The sequence below is a fragment of the Camelus dromedarius genome, chromosome 7, assembly GCF_036321535.1.
Source record: "Camelus dromedarius isolate mCamDro1 chromosome 7, mCamDro1.pat, whole genome shotgun sequence".
Taxonomy (NCBI): Eukaryota; Metazoa; Chordata; class Mammalia; order Artiodactyla; family Camelidae; genus Camelus; species Camelus dromedarius.
Window position 1 is genome coordinate 62,836,439 of NC_087442.1, and position 22,809 is coordinate 62,859,247.

The window sequence follows — 22,809 nt, forward strand, 5'->3', positions numbered from 1 at the left end:
CTATCGTCCCACACAGCCTCTGATGCCCACAGTGCATGTGTAGGCTCTTCACTGCACACTCTGCTATTTGGTTTTCTAAGACTTGACCTAGCCATCTAAACAAACCCAACCCAACATAGAAGCCTCTTTATACACTAGGCTCCCTCCTCCAGCTGTGTTTGGCTCTTTTCTTCTTTGTCTTCATACAATATCCTAATCATATAAATCATTACACTGTATCAGAGTTACTTTTTTACATATCTGCTCCCTTATCCCACTTAGTTTATAGGCTTCTAAGGCAGGGTATATATCCTGTTCTTTCTTGAATCTCCAATATAGTGTCACACACAGAGCAAATTCATGCTATAATTTTGATAGATCAACTGAACGGATATTACTTTTATAATCTAGTTCAGTGACATGACATTGAGAGTATCTTAAGACAGAACTCTAGATATCTCAAGCCAGCAGTGTAGTAGACTGGTCAAGAACATGGCATCTGGTATAGACTGCCAGGCTCTAATCCCAGTTCTGTTACTTTTCAGCTATATGATCTCAGGCATTACATATTAGCTCATAACCAACTAATATATAGTTCATATCCTTTGACCAAGGAAATCTACTCCTGGAATTTATCATAAAGAAAGTAACTTAAAAAATAAAAATCTATAGGAACAATGATATTCAATACATTATTATTTTGAATAGAAAAAATTGTAATCACCTAAATGTCTGGTTATAAGAGAAATGGGAAACATACATCATAGTATCTCCATACAACTGAAAATTATAAAGTCATTAAAAGGTCTATGGACGAATGCTTATAGCTAAAACAAGAAGGGAACACAGAATAATTCCAACAGCTGTCTAAAGGATGCAGGAAGCTGAGTAGTTTTGTTTATTTATATAACCATAATGTTGCTTCATAGTTTACAAGAAAAAAAGGAAAAAACAATTTTCCCTAAGTCAGCAACTGATAATAAAATTCTCAATCACATTTCCCTGTATTTATAATCATTGAATTATAGATTACAGTGAATAACCAAAATTTAAACAGTTTTCTAAAAAATGTATTCAAGATTAAACCTCTTCCAAGAGGCACTATTAACAACAAAAATTTCATTTTCTTAAACATTTAATTTAGAAATAAATTATTAAAAGTAATTCAGATTCTGTAAGATTCTGTATAACCACATTTATACAGCCTTTTCTATCCCGATTTCCAATATATCATTTATTCGCTTTTCTTTTTTTTTAACTTGTGTAATTTTTTTTTTACTGAAGTATAGTCAGTTTACAATGTTGTGTCAATTTCTGGTGTAGAGCATAATAGTTCAGTCATACATATGCATACATATATTCATTTTCACATTCCTTTTCATTGTAGGTTACGGTAAGATATTGAATATAGTTCCCTCTGCTATACAGTAGAAACTTGTTTATTCTCTTTTAGCTTGTTTAGGAGACCTCAGGATCTTATCACTATGGAATTTAACGTAAGTTGGAAGGATGTCAGTTGGTATAGAGAAATCTCTCTCTCTTTCTCTCTCATTAAGCAATTACAGATCATCCCCAATAGAGGGGAGAGATGGTGCGATAATTTTGCAAATGTTCTTATATCCAATCTGTCAGACTTTGATTAATCAAACCAAATAAAGTTGATTATTCAGAAGTTAAAGTATTAAAAACAGTTTCTTTATACATATCAATTCAGGAAAGATTCTCAAATTTATTAGACATAGTACTATACCTTCATAAATATTTTGTACTCAAACTGTAAAGTTGGATATTCTAATTTTATTCATTCACATTACTACTTTCCTATTATCTATTTAAATTCAAAAGTAGAGGCTTTCTTAATTTACATGAATGTGTAAATAGAATAATAAATATATAATTGATATGTAAGTTTTAGGTAGACCCCTTTCTATAACTATGCCAGTATTTTATTACTTGCATGTAAGGTTAACTCTGGAACAAGAACAGGAGATAACTGGCAGGAAGGTGGAGTAAGGAAAACATTAACTTGGAAAAAACAATCCCTTTCATTTGACCCTAATAAAACATCCAGGAGCCATCTGTTTTTCTAGATTCTTTCACTGTTAATTCTCAAACAGCCAGTTTATAACTGCTACCTGTATTTCTGCTACATTTAATTTCCACTTCAATAAGACCTCATTCTTATTACTAAAATTACACTCTTTCACATCACCAGGAATTTCCTAAGAGCTAAATTCTTGATCATTGGCCTTAATTTTTGTTTTTAATCTGAAACTGCTGGTTACTTATTTATATTATGACCTCTGTATTACCTTGTTTTCTATAAGTACACATTTTTTCAACAGATCTCTTTATTTTTCTTCAGTATAACTTCTCTCTGACCTCAGACTTCTCATCCAAACTTAAGATCATATTTTAACTTCTTAGAGGCCCCCCTGTCTTGCATATTTCGTCATCATCTCATATTCAATTGAGCTCCCCCAAATAACAGTCTTCTCTCTTAGGGCTTCAATTTCTTACCATAACTCTCTTATTCTCCCAGTCACTAAAACATAGATACACCTCAGTTCGTCTGAAATCTCTTTCACGCAGCAAGTATCTTTGAGGAGTTGTTGTTTGCCAGGTACTATTCTAGAAGTTAGGCGTATTGTGAAGAAAGTCCCTGCCTTTATGGGGTTTGCCTACAAGGGGGGTTAGGAGAGGAGGACTGCATTTCAATCCATTTAGATGAACTTAATGACTCCTGAAATATGAGTCAAAAAATAGCAATCAGTAATTAGAAACTCTATTTTAATTCTCAAAGCTTGGGATTAATATACACCCTGATACAGACATGCTCTAAAAAAGAATTTATATTTTATTTGTACCCAAAGACAGGCCTCTTTTATTTCTAAAGAAGCAAAAGAAGTTATTCTGTAAAATCTAAGAATAAGTACTATTATCCCCATTTTTTACATGATTTTCCCAAGAAGCTACAACTAATGGATTGTATATCCAAACTAGAACATGCTGACTCCAAAGTCTAAACAGTATTTTTGCTACATTAAATAGTAACTATTTATGAATATGGATTTAGTTTCCCAAGAAAGAGGCACTGTAGTATGGTATAATGTAAGCACACAGCACTTAGGTTCAGAGAGAGATAGATGCAAACTAGCTCCCAACTGTAAACTACTCTTCTTTTACCATATTATTCTGCCTAAGAAAAGAGGAGAGTTATGTGTGCTATTGAAGGTACCATAAAGCTAAAGGAAATGTGGATAAAATCAAGGGCTACTCCAAATGAATACTTTACTTTATGGCTACTAGGTTCTTGGCTAGGTATATCTACCTTTGTCTTCCCCTACATGTCATGTGTTAGGAATCCAGCCAAGCTAAGCCAAGGTCTACACTGAAGCTAACAGGCAGGTATACCAAATTAACTGACGCAGCATCAAAAATAATGGCCATCAACTTGTTATAAAGTTTAGCAAGGTTAAATACAGTGAGATATCTGAAGCTATCTAAAACACAAATAATTAAAACAGAGTTGCTATTTTATTCAAGGTTGAGGAGTAAATGCTATTTATCCCTATTCTATAAGACATAGTAGTAAGAGAGTAATTTATTTCAAAAATCAACTGATCATTTAAAATAATAATTTGATTTGAGATTTTCTCTGCATTATGTAAATAAATTATGAAAAACAAAAGAATATACAGACTAAAGACATTAGAGTTGTTTATTCTTGGGAAAGGAAAGCAATAAAGTAATCTCTGATTCTAGTACAAGATGTTAAAGACTAAAAAAAATTATGAGCCACTGATCTCCAAACAATTAAGGAAAGAAAAAGGAAAATATCCAAATGCTTTAGGCCAAAGTTGAAAGTTAAGTATAAAGGAAAAATACAGTAAGTATAAAGTACATGGCCAAATCATAAAAGTAGTAATTAAAAGAGAATATACAGCCACCCTTTCTTTAGGTCTTTAAATACTCCTTTAATAGAATGATAAGCACAGGATGGAGACAGACAGATATAGTCCTTCTTAGAAGAACAAAGAATATTGACCAGGTCAGCAATTTTTTAAACTTTTTGGTTCTGGAACACTTTCACAACATTAAAAATTACTGAAGATTCCTAACAGCCTTTGTTTATGTGAATGTTTTATATATATATATATACACACACACACACACACATACATACACACACATATGTACATATACATACATACGTATATGAGTATATATACACACACATACATACACACATATATATTAAAAATTAAAATATAAATTTAAAAAGTTTTATTCATTAAAAATAAATCTATTATATATTAAATATCCCTAATATCTTAAAATTAAAAAAAACTATATATTTAAAAAATTAAGTGAGAAGAATGGCATTGTTTTACATGTTTACAAATTGCTTTTAATGTCTGGCTAATAGAAGACAGACAGCCTCTCACAGCATTCAATCTCTTTTCATATGTGTTGTTTTTATTCAAGTATATGAGGAAAATCCAGCCTTATATAGTTAGAGAGGGGAGAAGTATTTTAAAATAACCTTTTCAGATAACTGTGAATATTCATATTTGAAACTATACCAAAAACTGAACAAGTGGTCATTTCTTAAAGATTACTTGGAATACAAAATCTGAAATCTTATCAATGAACTTTTGTATTGTTATATTAAAATCCATTGGTCTACCTAGCATTTTGAAAAAATCTTTTATCTATAAATAATTAAAAAAATCATACACTGATCTTCTGAAAATACTAATTCACTGAGTTATGCAGAGCTTCTAGATGTTGTCACATTTCATTATACAATATTTAAAAAGATCACATTAGTTTATATCACTGCCAATCTTATTCAGAAAATCCCTAAGTACTACAAAGTTATCAAGCTGAAGGTTGTGAATGTAAGTTTTCAAAATTCTAATATTCACTTGAAAGCTCAAATTTTATCATTAGCAACAAATACTGTTAAGTTTCTCCTTGAACTGATAGGCTCACTTAATATATTTTCAAGAAAATGTCAGCCAAGTATCTCAGTCTGAATAACCACCTTTTTTGTTGTTGTTAGCTTAAAATGTTGTTTCTTGAAAAAATAAGTAGTTCAACTCATAAATCAAACAGTACAAGTGTTCTTCCTCAAAACTATTATCATACAGCAGCAGAAGTGCTTTATGCATTCTTCTCATCTGTCACATAAATTATTAAAAGATATGTACTCAAAGATAAGAGATTAATTAAAAACAATTTTACTGCTTCATCAAGGACATTTTAAAGTGAAACTGGCTTTTTTTTTTTTTTTTTTTTTTTTTTTAACTGCAAGAGCCTGGCAGAGATGAATACAATGATTACTAGTAAGGTTTGGTGCCACTGCTTTCTTTGAGTCATCTAAATGCATCAGTAGTTTTATTCTCCATTTTTTGGCACTCTCACTGAAAATGTCAACACAGTGAAAAAAGGCAAATAACATCTTAGTATTGGTATAAAAATAGTTCTAGAAGGTGGGTATAGCTCAGTCATAGAGTGCATGCTTAGCATGGACAAAGTCCTAGGTTCAATCTCCAGCACCTCTACTGAAAAAAAAAAAAAGATATAAAAATAAGTAGATTCTTATTTAAAAAAAAAAAAGTTTTGACCTAACATACCCCCTTGAAAGAGTCTCAGGATCCAGGAGTCCTCAGAACACACTTGAAGACTCACTGGATTAAAATAACTTTCTTATATAGTGTTTTCCAATTTTATAAAGTATATTTTAGTTATAGTATAAATGGTTAAAAATATTTTGCTAGTTTATCTTAAAATATTACCTTAGTAATAATAATAATATTTAAATACATTTACTTTGGTATTCTAAGCATGTGTTAATCATATAACAAGACCTGATACTAAATATTACTGGAGTGTTCAAAATTAGGACGCTAAAGCAACAGTTTTGCAATCTCACTGAAAATGTTCAACTCAAAAAAAGAAAGCCTTAACAGATTAAGTAATCAATAGTTAATCTATTCAGATCATTATTAACTGTCTAGCACTGTATCTGTATTATTTACAATCTAGTGGAGAAGATGAGTTTAATGATAACAGGATGGTTTAAAATCTAAGTTATAGGAACTTCAGAGAAAAAAGTTAATAGGATGGCATTTCTAAAGCTGGGGAAAGCAGGAGGAGAGGCAACTAGTCTGACTAATAACATTATGTTAGAGAATAATGAGAAGTTAGGCTGACTGGGTAGAATGAAGGCAGAAAAAAGAGAGCTTCAGAAGCCAAAGAGAATAATGCACATAATAGGGTACCGTTATAGTTTTCTCATAATAGAAGGAACACTGCAAAGGCTATACTTTGGCAAAATTAACTTGGACATGAGATTATAAGAGGAAAAGACTTGCAAAAAGAACATTTAGGAGTTAAAATTTTCAGATATTTCAGATATTGGTAGCAGGGGTTTATAAGAGTGTACTAAGCTTGGGGCAATGGGAATGGGAAGAAGTGATTGGTAAGAAGAGACAAGACTTAGTGAACTTCGCATTAGGAGCAGGTTAGGTAAAAGAGAAGAGTAAGGGATAAGTTAAGGATGATTTGAAGATACTTAGGGTTATATAAGTGAGAAATAATAACATTGTATACTAGACAGCATGAGAGACACATAACACATCAATTTAATCGTCCCATAAACTGTATGTGTATCTATTTTATGGGCAGGGAAACTGAAGTCCAGATTGACTAACTTGTTTTGCTAATAAATGGCTTGGGCAGCCCTGACATAGAGGCTTACCTGACTGTAGAGATAAGAGGCTATCACAATGCTGAAAAGCTTAAAGCCTAGAGTCCTCTGCCTGGGCAATCAGTTTTGGCACTAACACAGAGTTCTAACAAGTTGCTTAATCTTTCTGTGCTTGCGATTTCTCACCTCTAAAATGCGGATGGTTTTCTCACCTCTAAAATGCAGATGATAAATGACCTCAAAGAGTTGTAATGAGGATTAAATGAGACAATGCATATAGAGCATTGTTAACAGTGCCAAGGAAATAGTAAGCCCTCAATGTTTGCTATTATTTTATTAGCACAATATCTTATCGTCAACATAGGGAAGACCAGTTTTGGAAGAAAAATATAAATTTCAAACAAGAGGAGTTGTAGGTGGCTTCTAAGCAGGTATTTTTAGGAAACGAAAATAAAAGATAAATGCAAAAATGAGAGGTTATAGAAATACTTATTTTTAAGTGAAGAAATACCTATTTTATTTTTAAGAGGTTATAAAAATATCTACTTGATAAAGCCATGGGCCTGGATAACCTAAATTATTTATAGAATTTTTCTCATTCACAAATCCTGATCATAAAAGTATTTCCTGTGTAATAATTTTGTAAAATTTCTATTTATTTTGTGTAAGAAACTATGCTAGAAATACAAAGGTCTTTTTAAAAAGTTGTAATTTAGGTAGGCAAAGAGAAGATACGCAAAATTATAGAATCCAAAGAGTGTATACCAAATAAGTAATATAAACGAACAAAAAAGAGCCATAGTAGTTCAAAAAGATTGACGTTCCTCTGTGCTGTGACAGGCTAAGATGATAGATAAAGCATACCCAGGACCTTGAAGGAGGAAGGCTAACATTTAGAAAAGAAAGAGAAAGCTGAGAGGAATGGGAAACAGGGATACTCTTTGCAGAAAGAACAATTGAATGAACATGGCAGACAGAACACACATGGCATGTTTCAGGAATACCAAAAACAGCAGCTTAATTTGAACAATAAATTTGTATAAAAAGAAAAAGAGAAAGGATTGAAGTTTTTTGTCAAGCTCTAAGGTGCTTTGGATATTGGTTTCAGAATTACATTTCATTGTGCAAGCAAAGAAGTGCTTCTCTTCTAGCATCAGACTTCTGTAGTTGTATAATCTACTTTTAAAACACCTGATTTGTTTTAGAGTCTACTTTTCTATCCCTTGCTTCTTTCATTTTATAAGCTACCAAACATCAAATTTAATTCCCATGTGATTAGGAAGAATCTTCATAAATTTACTGTCACTAATGCTTTCTTGTTGAACAGATTTTTTTTTAAGTTTCCTATTATTTTCAGTTTCTAGAAAATGCCCTGCTTTTAGAAAAATCTCTTCAAGTAACTGAAACCCATTAAAAGAAAGGAAACTCAAATCTGATCATGACTAGGTAAGGCAAACACATTGTTTTTCAATTTAAATTACCTCAGGTACAATTCCTTGAAATTTTTTGATAGCTGACAAGTACTTTTCTAGAATTGAAATGTTATAAACACTACACTATTATCAAGAATTCATACTATGAAACATATTGAAGATCAAAATGCATTTACAGTAAAAAGACTATGTGAACTAACCTCACTATTAAAATTTTCAGTTTAATTTGGAGACAATAAAAAATCATATTTAATAATTTAGGTATATTCAGTTTTAAACAGAAAGTTTAATTCACTGCAATACCACATAACAAGCACATATGTATGCATATATTTTCAAAGGTCAGGTTTTTTCCCCTTTCTCTGATTTGTTATCAACTGGTTTACTGTAATACTTACCCTAATATTCTATTCATTCCATGTCTAGCAGCATAGTGTAATGGAGTATTGTGCTGGTAGGGCTCCCCATAAGATGTATTTGGATCAAGGGATTCTTTTAGCTGAGGGTTGTTTTCATATATTTGGCAGGCCAGGTTTTCATCACCATTGATGAGTGCTTTACGGAATTTGGTGGTTGTATTTCCCATGTTTTGTTTTGTTTTGTTCTGAAAGGCAGTGGCACTTTTTTCTTTTCCCCTTCAGCCACTTTGTGAATACTTCTGCAACATGTTTCACATTCTAATGGAGGAAAAAATTATCAAATTAGATTGTAAAACAATAATCATGAAGCAGTATCCTAAAGAAACATCACAATTAGAAACACTAATAAAATCTAAGAAGCATATGTAAGGTAACAAACTATATTACATGCTACCAAACTTATCGTAATAGCCAAAAATCTCACAATTTTAATACTACCCAAATTAACTTACTAAACTCTAGTATTTTCCCACACAGAAACTGTTAAGGTACCACAGGCTGCACTTTATACTAGAAAAGTTATCTACAGATATGGGCTTTTCAATTTTCTCCTTCACATAGGCAAGAAATGAGCTTGACTAAAATCTATGGTTGAATACACCTAAATCCCCGTATAAATTATGTATAAATCTGACTCAGCCAATTCGTGGGAGAGTGAAAAATGTAGAAAATTTTGCTCATACAAGAACTCCAGAATGTGTTACATTATAGTAAAGGAAAAGTGAAACTGCTCAGTACTTACAAGGACATCAGTGAAAAATATAAATGATTTTTTAAATGTAAATACATAGGACTACATAACTCAGCAAACTAATAAAACTGACTGTAACTAATTATACACAGAACAATGGAAACAGTGTTTATTCTACCACAATATCATGAAGTTTTTTTCCTTCTATTGTAAAACAAGGCTGAAAACATCAAATGTTTATGCATACTATGTTTGGAAAGAGGTTATGATAAAGATCAATAGGCATTTACTATTGAAGCAATGTAAGGTAAGTAGGGGAAGAAGGACATGGAACACTTACTGAACTTAGAGTTTGAAAGCTCACATTTGCCTACACTAGTTATGTAATTGTGAGTAATTACTCTCTGAATGCCTCAGGTTCCTATCTCAAGTAAAGGAAAATGACTATTTCTTAAAGACTTATTAGTGCTACTTTATTTAAAGTACCTACCATATTCCTTGGCTAGTGTGCTCAATAAATGCTAGTTTCATTCCATCCCAATCAATGTTTCTGAATCTACTCTTGAACCATCATCAAAATTAGTGATAAAGTAAATAGCTTACACAAAATTAGGCTTATTCAATTGATGAGTATGGTAGAGGTGAGGGTCTCTAGTGTTGTACTAATTAATAGGAGATAAAACTGAAAATAGATTGGAGTTAGACTAAGAAACTTTAACTTGTAAAGAACGGATAATTAAAGGCTTTAATGCAGGGCAATGATATGATTATTTTATGCTTTAGAAAATTAACTATTGTGACAGTGTAGAAAACAGACTAGAGGGAGGAAAATTTAGGAGGCAGAATACAAAAGACTTATCATGTTAACCAATTAACTCAGTGGCAGGCTAGACATTAAAACATAGCTAAAAAAAAAAAAGTTGAAAATAATAAGTACTTCTCCAAAATAAGCTTTGTACAGGGCAGTAGTAATTTCAACAGAAGACAAATTGAAGGAGTGAAAAACAGATGAGTTTTTTCTTTTAAGTTTCCTATAGAACAGAAACTCTCAACCTTGGCTGTACATTTAATAACCTGGAAAACTTCAAAGAGTCCCTCTGGCCAAGCTAAATCCCAAACCAATGATGTAAGTCTCTTAGAGGGCGGTACCCAGGCATTGGTATTAAAGCTCTTTGGGTGATTTAAATGTGTACACACCACCAATATAAAAAGTTCCTAGATCCTTCTAGCCAAATATTTTTATATTAATATGATGATGAAGGTGAGAAGGCAGGTTTGGACATCTGCTAAGCCTATTTTAGAGATAGGTGTTCATTACCTACGTACAACAGAAGCACATTTTCTGGCCCATATCTATACTTAGTAAGGTCATTATTTGGGTCTTTTAAAGGTTCTTTGTTATTGATTTTTCACTTTAAATATGCAAATGAAATGCATATTAGAAAGGTTTGAAAACAAAGGAAAACTACAAAGAACTAATAATCTATTTACTGGAAAACAACCACTGTTAGCATTTTGAGAAATACGCCGTTTATAAAGTATGTAAATATGTGTTTGTATACATACATACACTTTAAATATATACATAAATTATATCATACTACATAATTTTAAATTTTTTATTTAGTTTTTCAGGGGGTTGCTGAACCTTTAGCCTAAAGTACTACTCCTTTACCATCTCATCTTGAATGAGGAGCAAATTCTTTCCACATACCATGCTTATCACATTATACTACAACCACATATGGGACATTTTTAGGGACAGCCTAAATTTTATTTTATTTTTTCTTTGTTTTCATTGAATCCAGGAACCATATGTTTATACTCAGTGAAATAATTTGTGTTTTTTTATACTGCCTTAGGCATTTTAAGGGTTTATTATTCTTAATGAGAACTCCATTCAGTTTTTTGTATATTTTGATCTATAATCAAATATATAGGATATCATGTGGGTTCAAAAGGGTCTTTCCTAAGGATTTGGAAACTTTCAGTTGTTTTGGTCTTATTTTTCATCCCTGATGGAATGTAGCTCAAATTATGAACACTGTTAAGAGTTCTGGATTAGATGAATGAGCAACATATTTTCATTGATTTACATTATTACTTTAGTGAAATGTTCTATAAGAAAATAATTTCTACCCAAGATGTGAAAAAAGAAATATCTAAGAAAGCAAGAATATCTTGCAGATATTTATAATAATAAGATACTTTTAAAAGGTCAGTAATATTCTAAATGTACATTAAATATTACTGTCACTCATGCTGAAAAGCATAATGGCATCTAGAAACTTTTTCGTGGTTCTCAGATATGTTCAAGCCTATTTCATTTTTAAAATTTGAGTTTAATAAGCTTAAAAGGCACTAGGAAATGCATCACTTAAAACAATCATAGCTCCATTCCCTCTCAGATTTATTCTCACAAGTCTTGCCTAGAAATTTACCAGATGGTCCTTTCACTTTTTCATAGCTATAGCTAGCATAACCTGAAGTGATTGTTCCCTCTTTGTTTGAATCAAAGCTTTATGCAGTAATATTTCTGCAACTCCAAGATAAATATATGTATACAACTTCATGAGGCAGGTGATGGATTATCAAAGAGGCAAAAATAATTCACTATTCTGGGCTTCTCAGTTATACAGGAAAATGTAGGCAAAGTTTCAACATCTTTGAATAGTAAAGCACAGCACTTGATAAGTATTTAATGAAAAAAGTAAGAAAAATGTAGCCTGTCAATGGACTCCAAGAAGCTTTCCCTAATGTCTGATTAACTTCTAATTGTGAAGGGTTCTATAACTCTTGCTTTAAATCTTTGTCTCTCCACTTCTCCATTCATAAGTTAATAATCTGCAACAAAAACTCAAGTGCACTTAAATTAATAAATTATTCCTAGAAATCCTATAGAAGATATTCTTCAGAAATAAATTATCAACTCCTAATTTACCAGTTTCCACAAAAGTAAATTATTTTTAAAATCATAATTATGGACTGAAGGTTGACCTCAACAAAATAAACTGATTCTTCATTTAACTAGCAATAAAGAGAGCATTTAGAAATTTGACATCAAACTGGTGAGAGTCTATTGGGAAATCTTACAACTTCCTGTAAAGTTACTTACCATAGCAGCTGGTCTCTACGTACCCCTGCCCCTCAACATATACTCCTTGATCTTAATCCTATTACTTTAATAGATTAAAACATTTTTAAGCCATATTATAGTACATTATAAACAAAAGTCTGAGTGCAAACATTAATTAACACAACTGGAGGTACACTTTAAAGGTCATAAATATACTACTAAAGTGTTAATTTATATTCATACAAATAAAGAACAAGAAAAACAATTTAGATTACTGGATTAAGATGGTGGAGTAGATGGAAACTTGAGCTTCTTTCATGAACACAACAAAATCACAATTAACTGCTGAACAATCACTGATAAAAAAGACTGGAACCTACCAAAAAAGAGCTTCTACAGACATAAAGAAAGAACCACGATGAGATGATAGAAGGGGTGCACTCACAACATACTCCCCAGATGGGCAACTCACAAATTGGAGAACAATTATATTGTAGAGGTTCTCGACAGGAGTGAGAGTTTTAAGCCCCATGTATCAATATGACACACCATATTAACAAAATGAAGAATAAAAACCATTCGATTACCTCAAAAGATCCAGGAAAAGCTTTTGACAAAAGTCAATATCCATTTATGGTAAAAGCTCTCCACAAAGTTGGCACAGGGGGAACATAACTCAATATAATAAAGATCATAAGTGACAAACCCACCGGCAATATCACACTCAACAGTGAAAAGCCAAAACCACTCATCACTTTTATTCAACATAGTTTTGGAAGTCCTAGCCACAGCAATCAGAGAAAAGGAAACAAAGGGATTCAAACTGGAAAAGAAGAAGTAAAACGGTCACTGTTTGCAGATGACACGATAATTACATACAGAAAATCCTTATGCTACCACAAAATTACTAGAGCTCATCAATGAATTAGATAAAGTTGCAGGATATAAAATTAATGTACAAAAATCTGTTCCATTCCTATACACTAACAACAAAATACTGGAAAAAGAAATTAAGGAAACAATCCCATTTACACTGCATCAAAAAGAATAAAATACCTATGAATAAACCTCTCTAGAGAGGCAAAAGACCAATTCTCCAAAAACCGTAAGACACTGATGAAAGAGACTGAAGACAACACAAACAGATGGAAAGATATACCATTTTCTTGGATTGAAAGAATCAGTATTGTTAAAATGACCATACTACCCAAGGCAATATACAGATTCAACGCACTCCCTATCATGTTAACCAATGGCATTCTTCAGAGAACTGGAATAAAAAATTTTAAAATTTGTATGGGAACACAAAAGACCCTGAATAGCTAAAACAATCTTGAGAAAGAACAGAACTAGAGGAATCATGTTCCCTGACTTCAGATGATACTACAAAGGTACAATAATCAAAACAGTATGGTACTGGCACAAAAAGAGACACATAAATCAATGGAACAGGACATAAAGTCCAGAAATAAACCCATGCACTTGTGGCAATTAATCTACAACAAAGGAGGTAAGAATATACAAAGGAGATAAGATGGTTTCTTTAATAAGTGGTACTGGAAAAACTGGAAAGCTACATGTAAAAGAATGAAATCAGAACATTTTCTAATACCATATACAAAAATAAACTCAAAATGGATAAAAGACCTAAGTGTAAGACCAGATACTCTAAAACACCTAGAGGAAAACATAGGCAGAACACTCCTTGACATAAATTGCAGCAAGAGCAATATTTTTTCAATCTGGCTCCTAGAATGATGGAAATAAAAGCAAATATAAAAAAAATGGGGCCTAATTAAACTTGAAAGCTTTTGCATAGCAAAGGAAATGAGAAACAAAACCTACAGAATAAGAGAAAATATTTGCAAACAATGAGACTGACAAGGAATTAATCTCCAGAATATATAAACACCTGACACAGCTTAGTATCAAAAACCAAAGAGCCAAAACAAAAAATGGGCAGAAGACCTAAATGGACATTTCACCAAAAAAGACATACAGATGGCCAAGAGGCACATGAAAGATGCTCAATATCACTAATTATTAGAGAAATGCAAATCAAAACTGCAATGAGGTATCACCTTACACCAGCCAGAATGGCCATCGTTAAAAAGTCCACAAATGACAAATGCTAGAGAGGGTGTGGAGAAAGGGGAACCCTCCCACACTGCTGGTAGGAATATAAACTGATGTAGCCACTATGTTGTTTCCCTCAAAAACTAAAAATAGAGTTATTATATGATCCAGCAATCCCACGCCTGGGCATAAATCTAGACAAAATTCTAGCTTGAAAAGACACACGCACCCCAATGTTCATAGCAGCACCTTTTACAATACCCAAGACATGGAAGGAACCTAAATGTCCATCGATAGATGAACAAAGAAGATGTGGTATATATGTATAATGAAATATTACTCAGCCATAAAAAAGAAGGAAATAAGACCACTTGCAGCAACATGGATGGACCTAGAGATTATCATACTAAGTGAAGTAAGTCAGACAGAGAAAGACAAGTATCATGTATCACTTATATGTAGAATCTAAAAAAAAAATCCAAATGAACTTATTTACAAACCAGAAACAGAATCACAGACATAGAAAACTAACTATGGTTATCAAAGGGGAAAGGAATGGGGGAAAGGGATAAATTACGAGTTTGGGATTAATATATACACACCAGTATATATAAAATAAACAAAGACCTACTGTATAGCACAGGGAACTATATTCAATATCTTATAATAACCTATAATGGAAAAGAATCTGAAAAAATATATAAAACTGAATCACTTTGCTGCACACCTAGAACTAACACAACACTGCAAATCAACTATGTATCAATTTAAAGAAGAATAAATAAACAAAAGAAAAACAATGTAGACTTCAAAAGAAAACTGAAATATTTTATAAGTATTGATTTTTCATTAACTGTAAGGCATAGAATCACAGGAATAGAAAAGATGACATTTAAATCATCCTAGTCTATCTTTCCAAATTTAATACTAAAAAACACTCATGGCTTCTTATTAGCCAATATTTTGCCTTCCTCATTAGATTTTGAGGAATCTACTTTATTGCTCTTGCCCAAGACTAATGCTTTAGGAAGACTGAAATTTACATTACTGAGTGCACACTCAGTTCATAGCACCTGTAAGCAATGTTAAATGTAGGTGTCAGAAAACTTTTTCTGTAAAGAACCAGATAGTAAATATTAAAATATTTACTTTGTGTGTCATATAGCTTTGTGAGTCATATGATCTCTGTCTACTCAACTCTGCTATTGCAGCTTGAAAGGTCACAGGCGATATGTAATAGAATGGGTGTAGTTATGCTCTAATAAAACTTCATTTATAAAAATAAGCAGAGGGATTTGGCCCATGGACTGTAGTTTGCCAATCCCTGATTTGGTGGAAGGAACACAGCACAGTAGAACAATCTGGGTTGGAATCCCACATCTATTACTTCATACTTCTAGTATAATTCATTTAACCTCTCTGTACCTCATTTTTTCATCTGTAAAATAGGAATAAGGCCACCTACCTTGAATTGTTATGATTATCTAGGTACAGTATGTAATACAGTGCCTGGTACATAGTAGGTACTCAATAAATTTTATCTCCCTTCTCCTATTAAGATCTGCAAGCCATTGGTGGAAGAGTCAGTTGCTGCCTTTAAAGAACTCAATACTCGTTCTTTTCAAAAGACAGTGAAATCTTAAGAAAATGTCAGGAACTCTATAGTCTATATCAGGAATGATATATAACTGGTAGTCTAGACTTGATCATTTATTAGGTGTGTGACCTTTGGCAAGTTAGAAAACTATATATTTTTCAACTGTTTTCAGAACCAAAGTTAATTCCACTTTCACTATTTTGCTAGGTCACTGCCATTATTAACAAAAGTCTCTTCTATGTAATTGCACTTATAAATACTAAATGAAAGGGATATAGAACTGGGTACAAAGCTAGGGTACAGAATCTCACAATGGACGTATATGCAAAACATACACATACATCCATATCTAAGGTAGGAAACAAAAGGTCTTCATCTAAAATGTTGCTAAAAATGAAGTATCATTAAGAGATCTGGTGTTTAGCTTGCCTAATTGCATATTAAGTTGAGGTCAAGTGTGGCTTACTCTTGGTAGCTTCCTGTAAGAAATTCATGAACACCAAACCTACAAAAAAACCTTATGAGTATTAGAGAATACTATGAAAATGATCTGAGCTAAGAAAAGTCTTTTAAAAGAGAAAGCAGTTTTCCTGTAAAATGCATTCCAGAATTAAAATTCACTTTGCTGTTATTACAATATCTTACTATGGAAGCATTCAAAATAAAATGGCTACACAAACACAAAGGCATTATCACGACAATACTAAAAAACTCTATGTGGCAGTTTGGCTGCCTGAGGTTTCTCAGCAACCAGGGAAAAAGAGATAATTCAACATATTCCGGCTGCTCTTGGATATCTTTTATATCTACAGAACTCTCATAATGTGGAAAAGGATGCTGCAGTTAGAAAAGGAAGAAATGAAAATAGCTGCAAAAGGCAGCAGCTGACTACCTCTCTTTGCCAAAATGGCAAGTGAACACAGAAAATAGCATGAGGTCTGCAAGTGAAAACCTGTCTAAACATGGGATACAACCACTGTATGAAACATCACTCTTATTTGTCTATCTCCTATGAAGACAATTACCTGTAATGATCACAGATCTTAGAACTCTTCACACAAGTAAAACTTCCAGAGAGCTGAAATTTTTCTTAGGCAATATTCAGGTTTCATACATTTGACTTTCAAACTATTCAAAATGTTACGTGTTACATTTTATTCCCCCTTCACAACTACTTTTCATGCTTTGAGTTCAGATTTTCATACAATGCGGAGAATGAACATTTCAGGCTCTAATTCTATGGTGCTCTCAGCAAAGAACTTAATTTCAGCAACTTTGGCATCTCTAGTTATTCAGCAGTGTTTGCTTTTGTAATTTTTGAATATTGTATTTGTCCTTATTTCATAAACATAAGTGAAAACGTTAAGTTTGGGGTGTTTTACCTTGGTATTAGGAAGCCAAAGTCTCAGAAGAGATTCAGTAGAGACAAAGACAAAATTACTTATACCTCAAATTGAGGCTTCCTAAACTTAAACCAACTATATAGTCTATTTAAAAAGATTTACATACCATTTATAAAAGGTTAGAAATTTGTAAAGAAATATTATTTTAAGAGGTAATCATTTTTACCATTTGTAAGACTGTTAAATGCTTGAAATTAAAAAAAAATATATAATTGGGATTTTGTTTGCACTTCAGGGAACAGAATGTTCCCTAGTATATCTCTAATTATTATATATGTTCAGATTTAATACTTCACAAAATAATATTAAAAGAGAACAATTTCCTTTCTTAAAATAACCACAAAGAACAAATACAAAAGTGGCATAATAAAAAAAATTTAGATTTTCCTCATTGGAAAAGACCCCATTCCACCACGCATTTTTTTAGTCAGTGAGTCTTCCTGGCTTTGCTGTATCTCCATTGTGAGGTACTTGTTTTAAATTACTTTTGTTATGGATAAAAATCTAGAACTACTTTATCGTGTCAAGGTATTACAGTATTTGGCGTCTAGGAGCACTCATTGTTTCTTATTGATTATCCTGCTAAACCTAAAGGAATTTTCAAGTTGAACACAGTTTATTCAATATTACAATGTCAGCTCCATTTGTCTGATGATTTGTCTGAGGATGTTCTACTGTACTGCACAGAAAAAAGTTAACACTGCAGGTCTGAGATGGCTATACTTAGCAATGCCTGCTTCAAGACTGGCCCTTGGTTCTTAGATTTCAGCACAGTTCTCGCCATTCCTTAACTGATAGGAGTGGCTCACTATGCCTAAGTTGCTTGTACAAACAATGTGGTATATGCTAAACATTTATTTTTCTTCCAATAGCCTGGAATTTCAGTACATGCTAGGTAGAGTATGTCTGTGTGATCAGCCTTCAATAAAAACCTTGAGCAGGAAATCTCTAGTAAGCTTCCTTTGTAAAACACATAGGAATTGTACAATACACGTGCTGTTGCAATTTGATGCTGGAGGAATTAGGTATATCTTGCTTGACTCTATGGAGAGAGGACTCTTAGAAACTTGTGTCTAGCTTCCTCTGGACTTTGCGCCATGTGCCTTTTGCATTGGCTGACTTTGCTTTGTATCTTTTTGCTGTAATAAACCTTGACTGTGAGTACAACTACATGATGTGTCTTGTGAGTCCTCCAAGAGTACGATCCCCTACAACAAGTCGTGTCAGAAGTGGGATTCATCAGACTATCCCTGACTTACTAAAAAATGGCAAAAGCATTGTTTAGGAAAAGAAAAGATAAAGGACTACGGTATGAATAACCTCCGGTGACTGGGTAGCTATGAAGTTATCCATAATACTAAATAGCAGGTGAGCTGCTTGCTGCTGAGAGATAAAATTGCCTATGAAATTTGAAAATGAAAGACCCACTCCCAGGAGAGCTGACTTGCTGATCCTCTGCTTGCTTTAGGTTCTAGTGGCTAAAGTGGGGAGCTAGGTGTAGGGGTAGGAGCACATCCCAGGTGCTATCTTTGTTTTGGCTCTTTCCTGCAGGCTGGAGGGAAAAGGGCCCAAACATTCCCAAAGGTGAGCTTTGTGTGGCCCCAAAACATTAAAAGTTTGCACTGCTCTATCTTATAAGTGAGAGGGGAAAAATGGTTAAATCAGCTCCCAGTGTTGGAGTAAAGCTTTAGATAAACCAGAGGGGAATAAGAGGGGGAGGGGATAACTTGCAACCGTTTCTTTAACCGAGCTAAATCCCTTAAATTCCAGCCAAGATATAAGCCCAGCCCACCTCACACACACACACACACACATACACACTGTAACGTTAACCACATAAATATTAAATTTACTTCTAGGAATATTTAAATTTCCAATGAGAAAAAGAAAGAAATTTTTACAAAATGCTTTTGTATTTTGTGCCTACTGCACCTGGATGTATGATAAAACTGATGTAAAATGTTATATACCTGTAATTTCATAAATGCTAGAGAGATCACCCAGATCAGGAAAAGTTGCAAAGAAAAAACGGAAATGGTGCAAAACTTCCTTGCTTTTTGTTTCTGGTGAGCAGATGGAATTTGAACTTTGAATATTAGAAACAGAGTAAGTCTCATAACTGATGATCTTTGCCTATTGGAGTCTCTGCAAAAAAAGAGACAACATAAAAAGGGAGGCAATCTCTAGATCTAGATAAACTTTTTAAGTTTAAAAAAGCAGTTTTTAGTTGCTAACAAGCTCTTATGAAATAAAAATTTCTGATCCTTAAAGGCTGATGACTTTTCAGCCTGATGTGCATATTTTTGAGTGGGTCAATTTGGATGCTAAGATTGACAATGTAGAAGCACTGCTCGTATTTTGGACTTGGAACACAGCTATCTGGCCTTATAGTCTTGGCTTTGCAAAAGACTAGCTGCTAGTTTTTCGGTTTTTTTTTTTTTTTTTTGAATTCTGAATTCACAGGTCTTAATTGCCTGGGCTTGACCCTAAGCTACAATCTGAAGATATCTGGGCTGTGTTAGCCTCAGCATGAGCTCTGCTGAACTGAAAGTAGGCTGAGGCTCAATGAATAGAACTCAAGACTCTAGGAGTGCTGCAGATTTAGGACACTCTTCTATGAGCCCTTAAACTATGAAAACTTCAATGAATGCTGGCTGGACTGTCTGGGTCACACTCACATGCCCATTAAAAAATGGCTTATTCTCTGATGGGACCATCTAAAATGAGGCTACTGATCAGCTCTGTATTTCTGATACAGAGGCTAACCGCGTACCTAACTTGTGACTCCTGCCAAAAGCCGCAGGTTGGAGGAGAGCATATCACAAGGAGTGTGACCCCTCCACCCACCCATGACAGACTGGATTCTGGACACCCTCTGGGGAATGGCTCACTGCCGCTGATGTGTGTGTTCAGTTTTCCAGGTAAGTTAAAATTTACAACAATGGATTGATGATAGCCTGACTCTACTTCACTCACTTTTCTCCTGGTAGACATACCTCAGGGAAATACTTTGATTATTAAATACAACTGTCCCAAAATAGGGACTGATCTTTTTTTTAGAATGCTCACTAGATAGGACAAGAGAGGGGAAGTTATGTTAACCGACTGTGAAAGATTTTGAATAGTCAGGATAATCCTGATCAATTCCTGAACATAATCTATGTTCTGGTCAAATTATATAAAATGTTTTTCCTATGAAAATACTGTTGTCCCTCTTGCACTCAATCCTTGTGAATAAAAGGTCTGGGTAAGAACAGGGGATGACTGAAAAACTGTAAAGTTAAATGGGACAAACTGATTTTGTAATAACATAAATAAAAACCTGGCACCTGGTTAGGCAGGAGAAAGGGTATTAGCAATCTTTGTTTTTCAAAACGATCACTGGAAGCGTCCTCTTCATCCTGAAGGACAACTTCCCATGTTAACTTTCCAAGAGGCTGTGAGCACCGTGAATTCAAACTAACTGATGAGCTGTGCTCCCATCCGACAGTGCTGACTGCCAGATGGCGGAGGGTGGCCTAGTGCCTGTACTTTCCATGCAGAACATCTCTAGATGTGTTCCATTCTTGTGAGGTAGATGAACTGATATCATGGACAAACAAATCTGTTTGGAACTGTCTACCTTCAGGCAGTCCTGAAATCAAATACTCTACTGAATTAACAGAAGTGGACTGGGAACCTAAGGGTGGGAGACTCCACAGAAGGAGATCACACTGGGGCCCTCTTAACCTGTACTGCTTACTATTATGTCCTGCTTGGGGTTTCCTAACAATTGTGAATTTTTTGTTTACAGGGGTGGAATACTAGTGGCCTCTGGAATTGTACTTACGTGTGTATGCTGACTATTAGAACACTGCTTCAACCCTAAAAGCCATTTAGGTTACTTTTAACATATCAGTCAGATTTGTGCTATGTCTGAATTGATGCTTCAGGCTAGATAAAAAAGAAACATAAACATAGAAACATAAGGAGGAAGCCACCCAGCTTTCTAAGAGAGATCTTTATGGTTAATGAAACTTAACCATTCAGCGGTTCAGACTAAATTCTGAACATCTAAAAGGCATAGGTATCAAGATGCCTTGGTCAAGTGCCAAGGGGATGGACTATGTAGAAGATTTAATGTAGCAGGCTTGAGACAGCTATCCCTAGAAAGCCCTGCTCTCAAGGACTGGCCCTTGACTGGTGTCTAAAAATCTGGAATTTAAGGAGGGTTTGAACATTCCTAAGTAACAGGAGTGTTTTACTGTGCCTACGTTGTTTGTACAATATGGTGTATCCTAAACACTTGCTTTTTTTCCAAGAGTCTGGAATTTTGGTAAATGTTAGGCAGAAGGTACCTATGTGACTAGCCTTCAATAAAACCTTGGGCATCAAGTCCCTAGTGAGCTTCCTTAGTAGACAACATTTCACGCACGTCACAATTTGATGCTGGAGGTATCAGGCACCTCCTGTTTGACTCCCTGAGGAGGGACTCTTGGAAACATTTGCTCCTGGTTTCCTCTGGACTTCACCCCATATGACTTCTCCCTTTGCTAATTTAGGTCCATATTCTTTTGCTGGAATAAACCTTAGCTGTGAGTACAATTTAGTCCTGTGACTACTAGCAAATCACAAAACCTGGGGGCTGTCTTGGGGACCCCTGACACACTAAATTTGTAACAGTCTATTTTAAAATCTATTTTGTCTGATAAAAGTATTGCTACTCCAGCTTTCTTTTGGTTTCCATTTGCATGGAATATCTTTTTCCTTCTTTCAGCTTGTATGTGTCTCTAGCTCTCAAATGAGTCTCTTGGAGACAGCATGTATATGGGTCTTGTTTTTGTATCCATTCAACCAGTCTCTGTGTCTTTTGGTTGGAGCGTTTAATCTATTTATATTTAAGGTAATTACCAATACTCATGTTCTTAATTGCCATTTTGTTAGTTGCTTTGGGTTTGTTTTAATAGGTCTTTTTTTTTTCCTCCTCCTTTTCATTCTCTTTTCTTGTGGTTTGATGACTAGAGAAAGTCCTTTAACATTTGTTGTAAAGCTGGTTTGGTGGTGCTGAATTCTTTTAGCTTTTGTTTATCTGTGAAGCTTTTGATTTCTCCATCAAATATGAATGAGAGAGACTTGCTGGATACAAGTATTCTTGGTTCTAAGTTTTTCCTTTTCATTACTTTAAATATATCATGCCACTCCCTTCTGGCCTGTAGAGTTTCTGCTGAAAAATCAGCTGATAACCCTATGGGAGTTCCATTGTATGTTATTTGTTGCTTTCCTCTTGCTGATTTTAATACTTTCTCCTTATCCTTAATTTTTGTCAGTTTGATTACTATGTGCCTCGGTGTGTTTCTCCTTGTGTTGATTCTGTATGGAACTCTCTGTACTTCCTGGACTTGGGTGGCTGTTTCCTTTCCCAAGTTGGGGAAGTTTTC

At 33.9% G+C, this 22,809-nt stretch overlaps 1 protein-coding gene across 6 annotated transcripts in view; it reads right to left on the reverse strand.

Moving 5' to 3' along the window:
- Window positions 1-22,809, reverse strand: part of ANKIB1 (ankyrin repeat and IBR domain containing 1) — a 206,799-nt gene that overhangs the window by 66,413 nt on the left and 117,577 nt on the right. For all 6 annotated transcript variants that reach the window (XM_064487578.1, XM_031454873.2, XM_031454874.2 and 3 more), the window contains one exon: window positions 8,529-8,807. In XM_064487578.1, coding sequence (XP_064343648.1) covers window positions 8,529-8,716 — 188 coding nt within the window. In that variant the 5' untranslated portion in view covers window positions 8,717-8,807. The remainder of the gene's footprint in view (window positions 1-8,528; window positions 8,808-22,809) is intronic.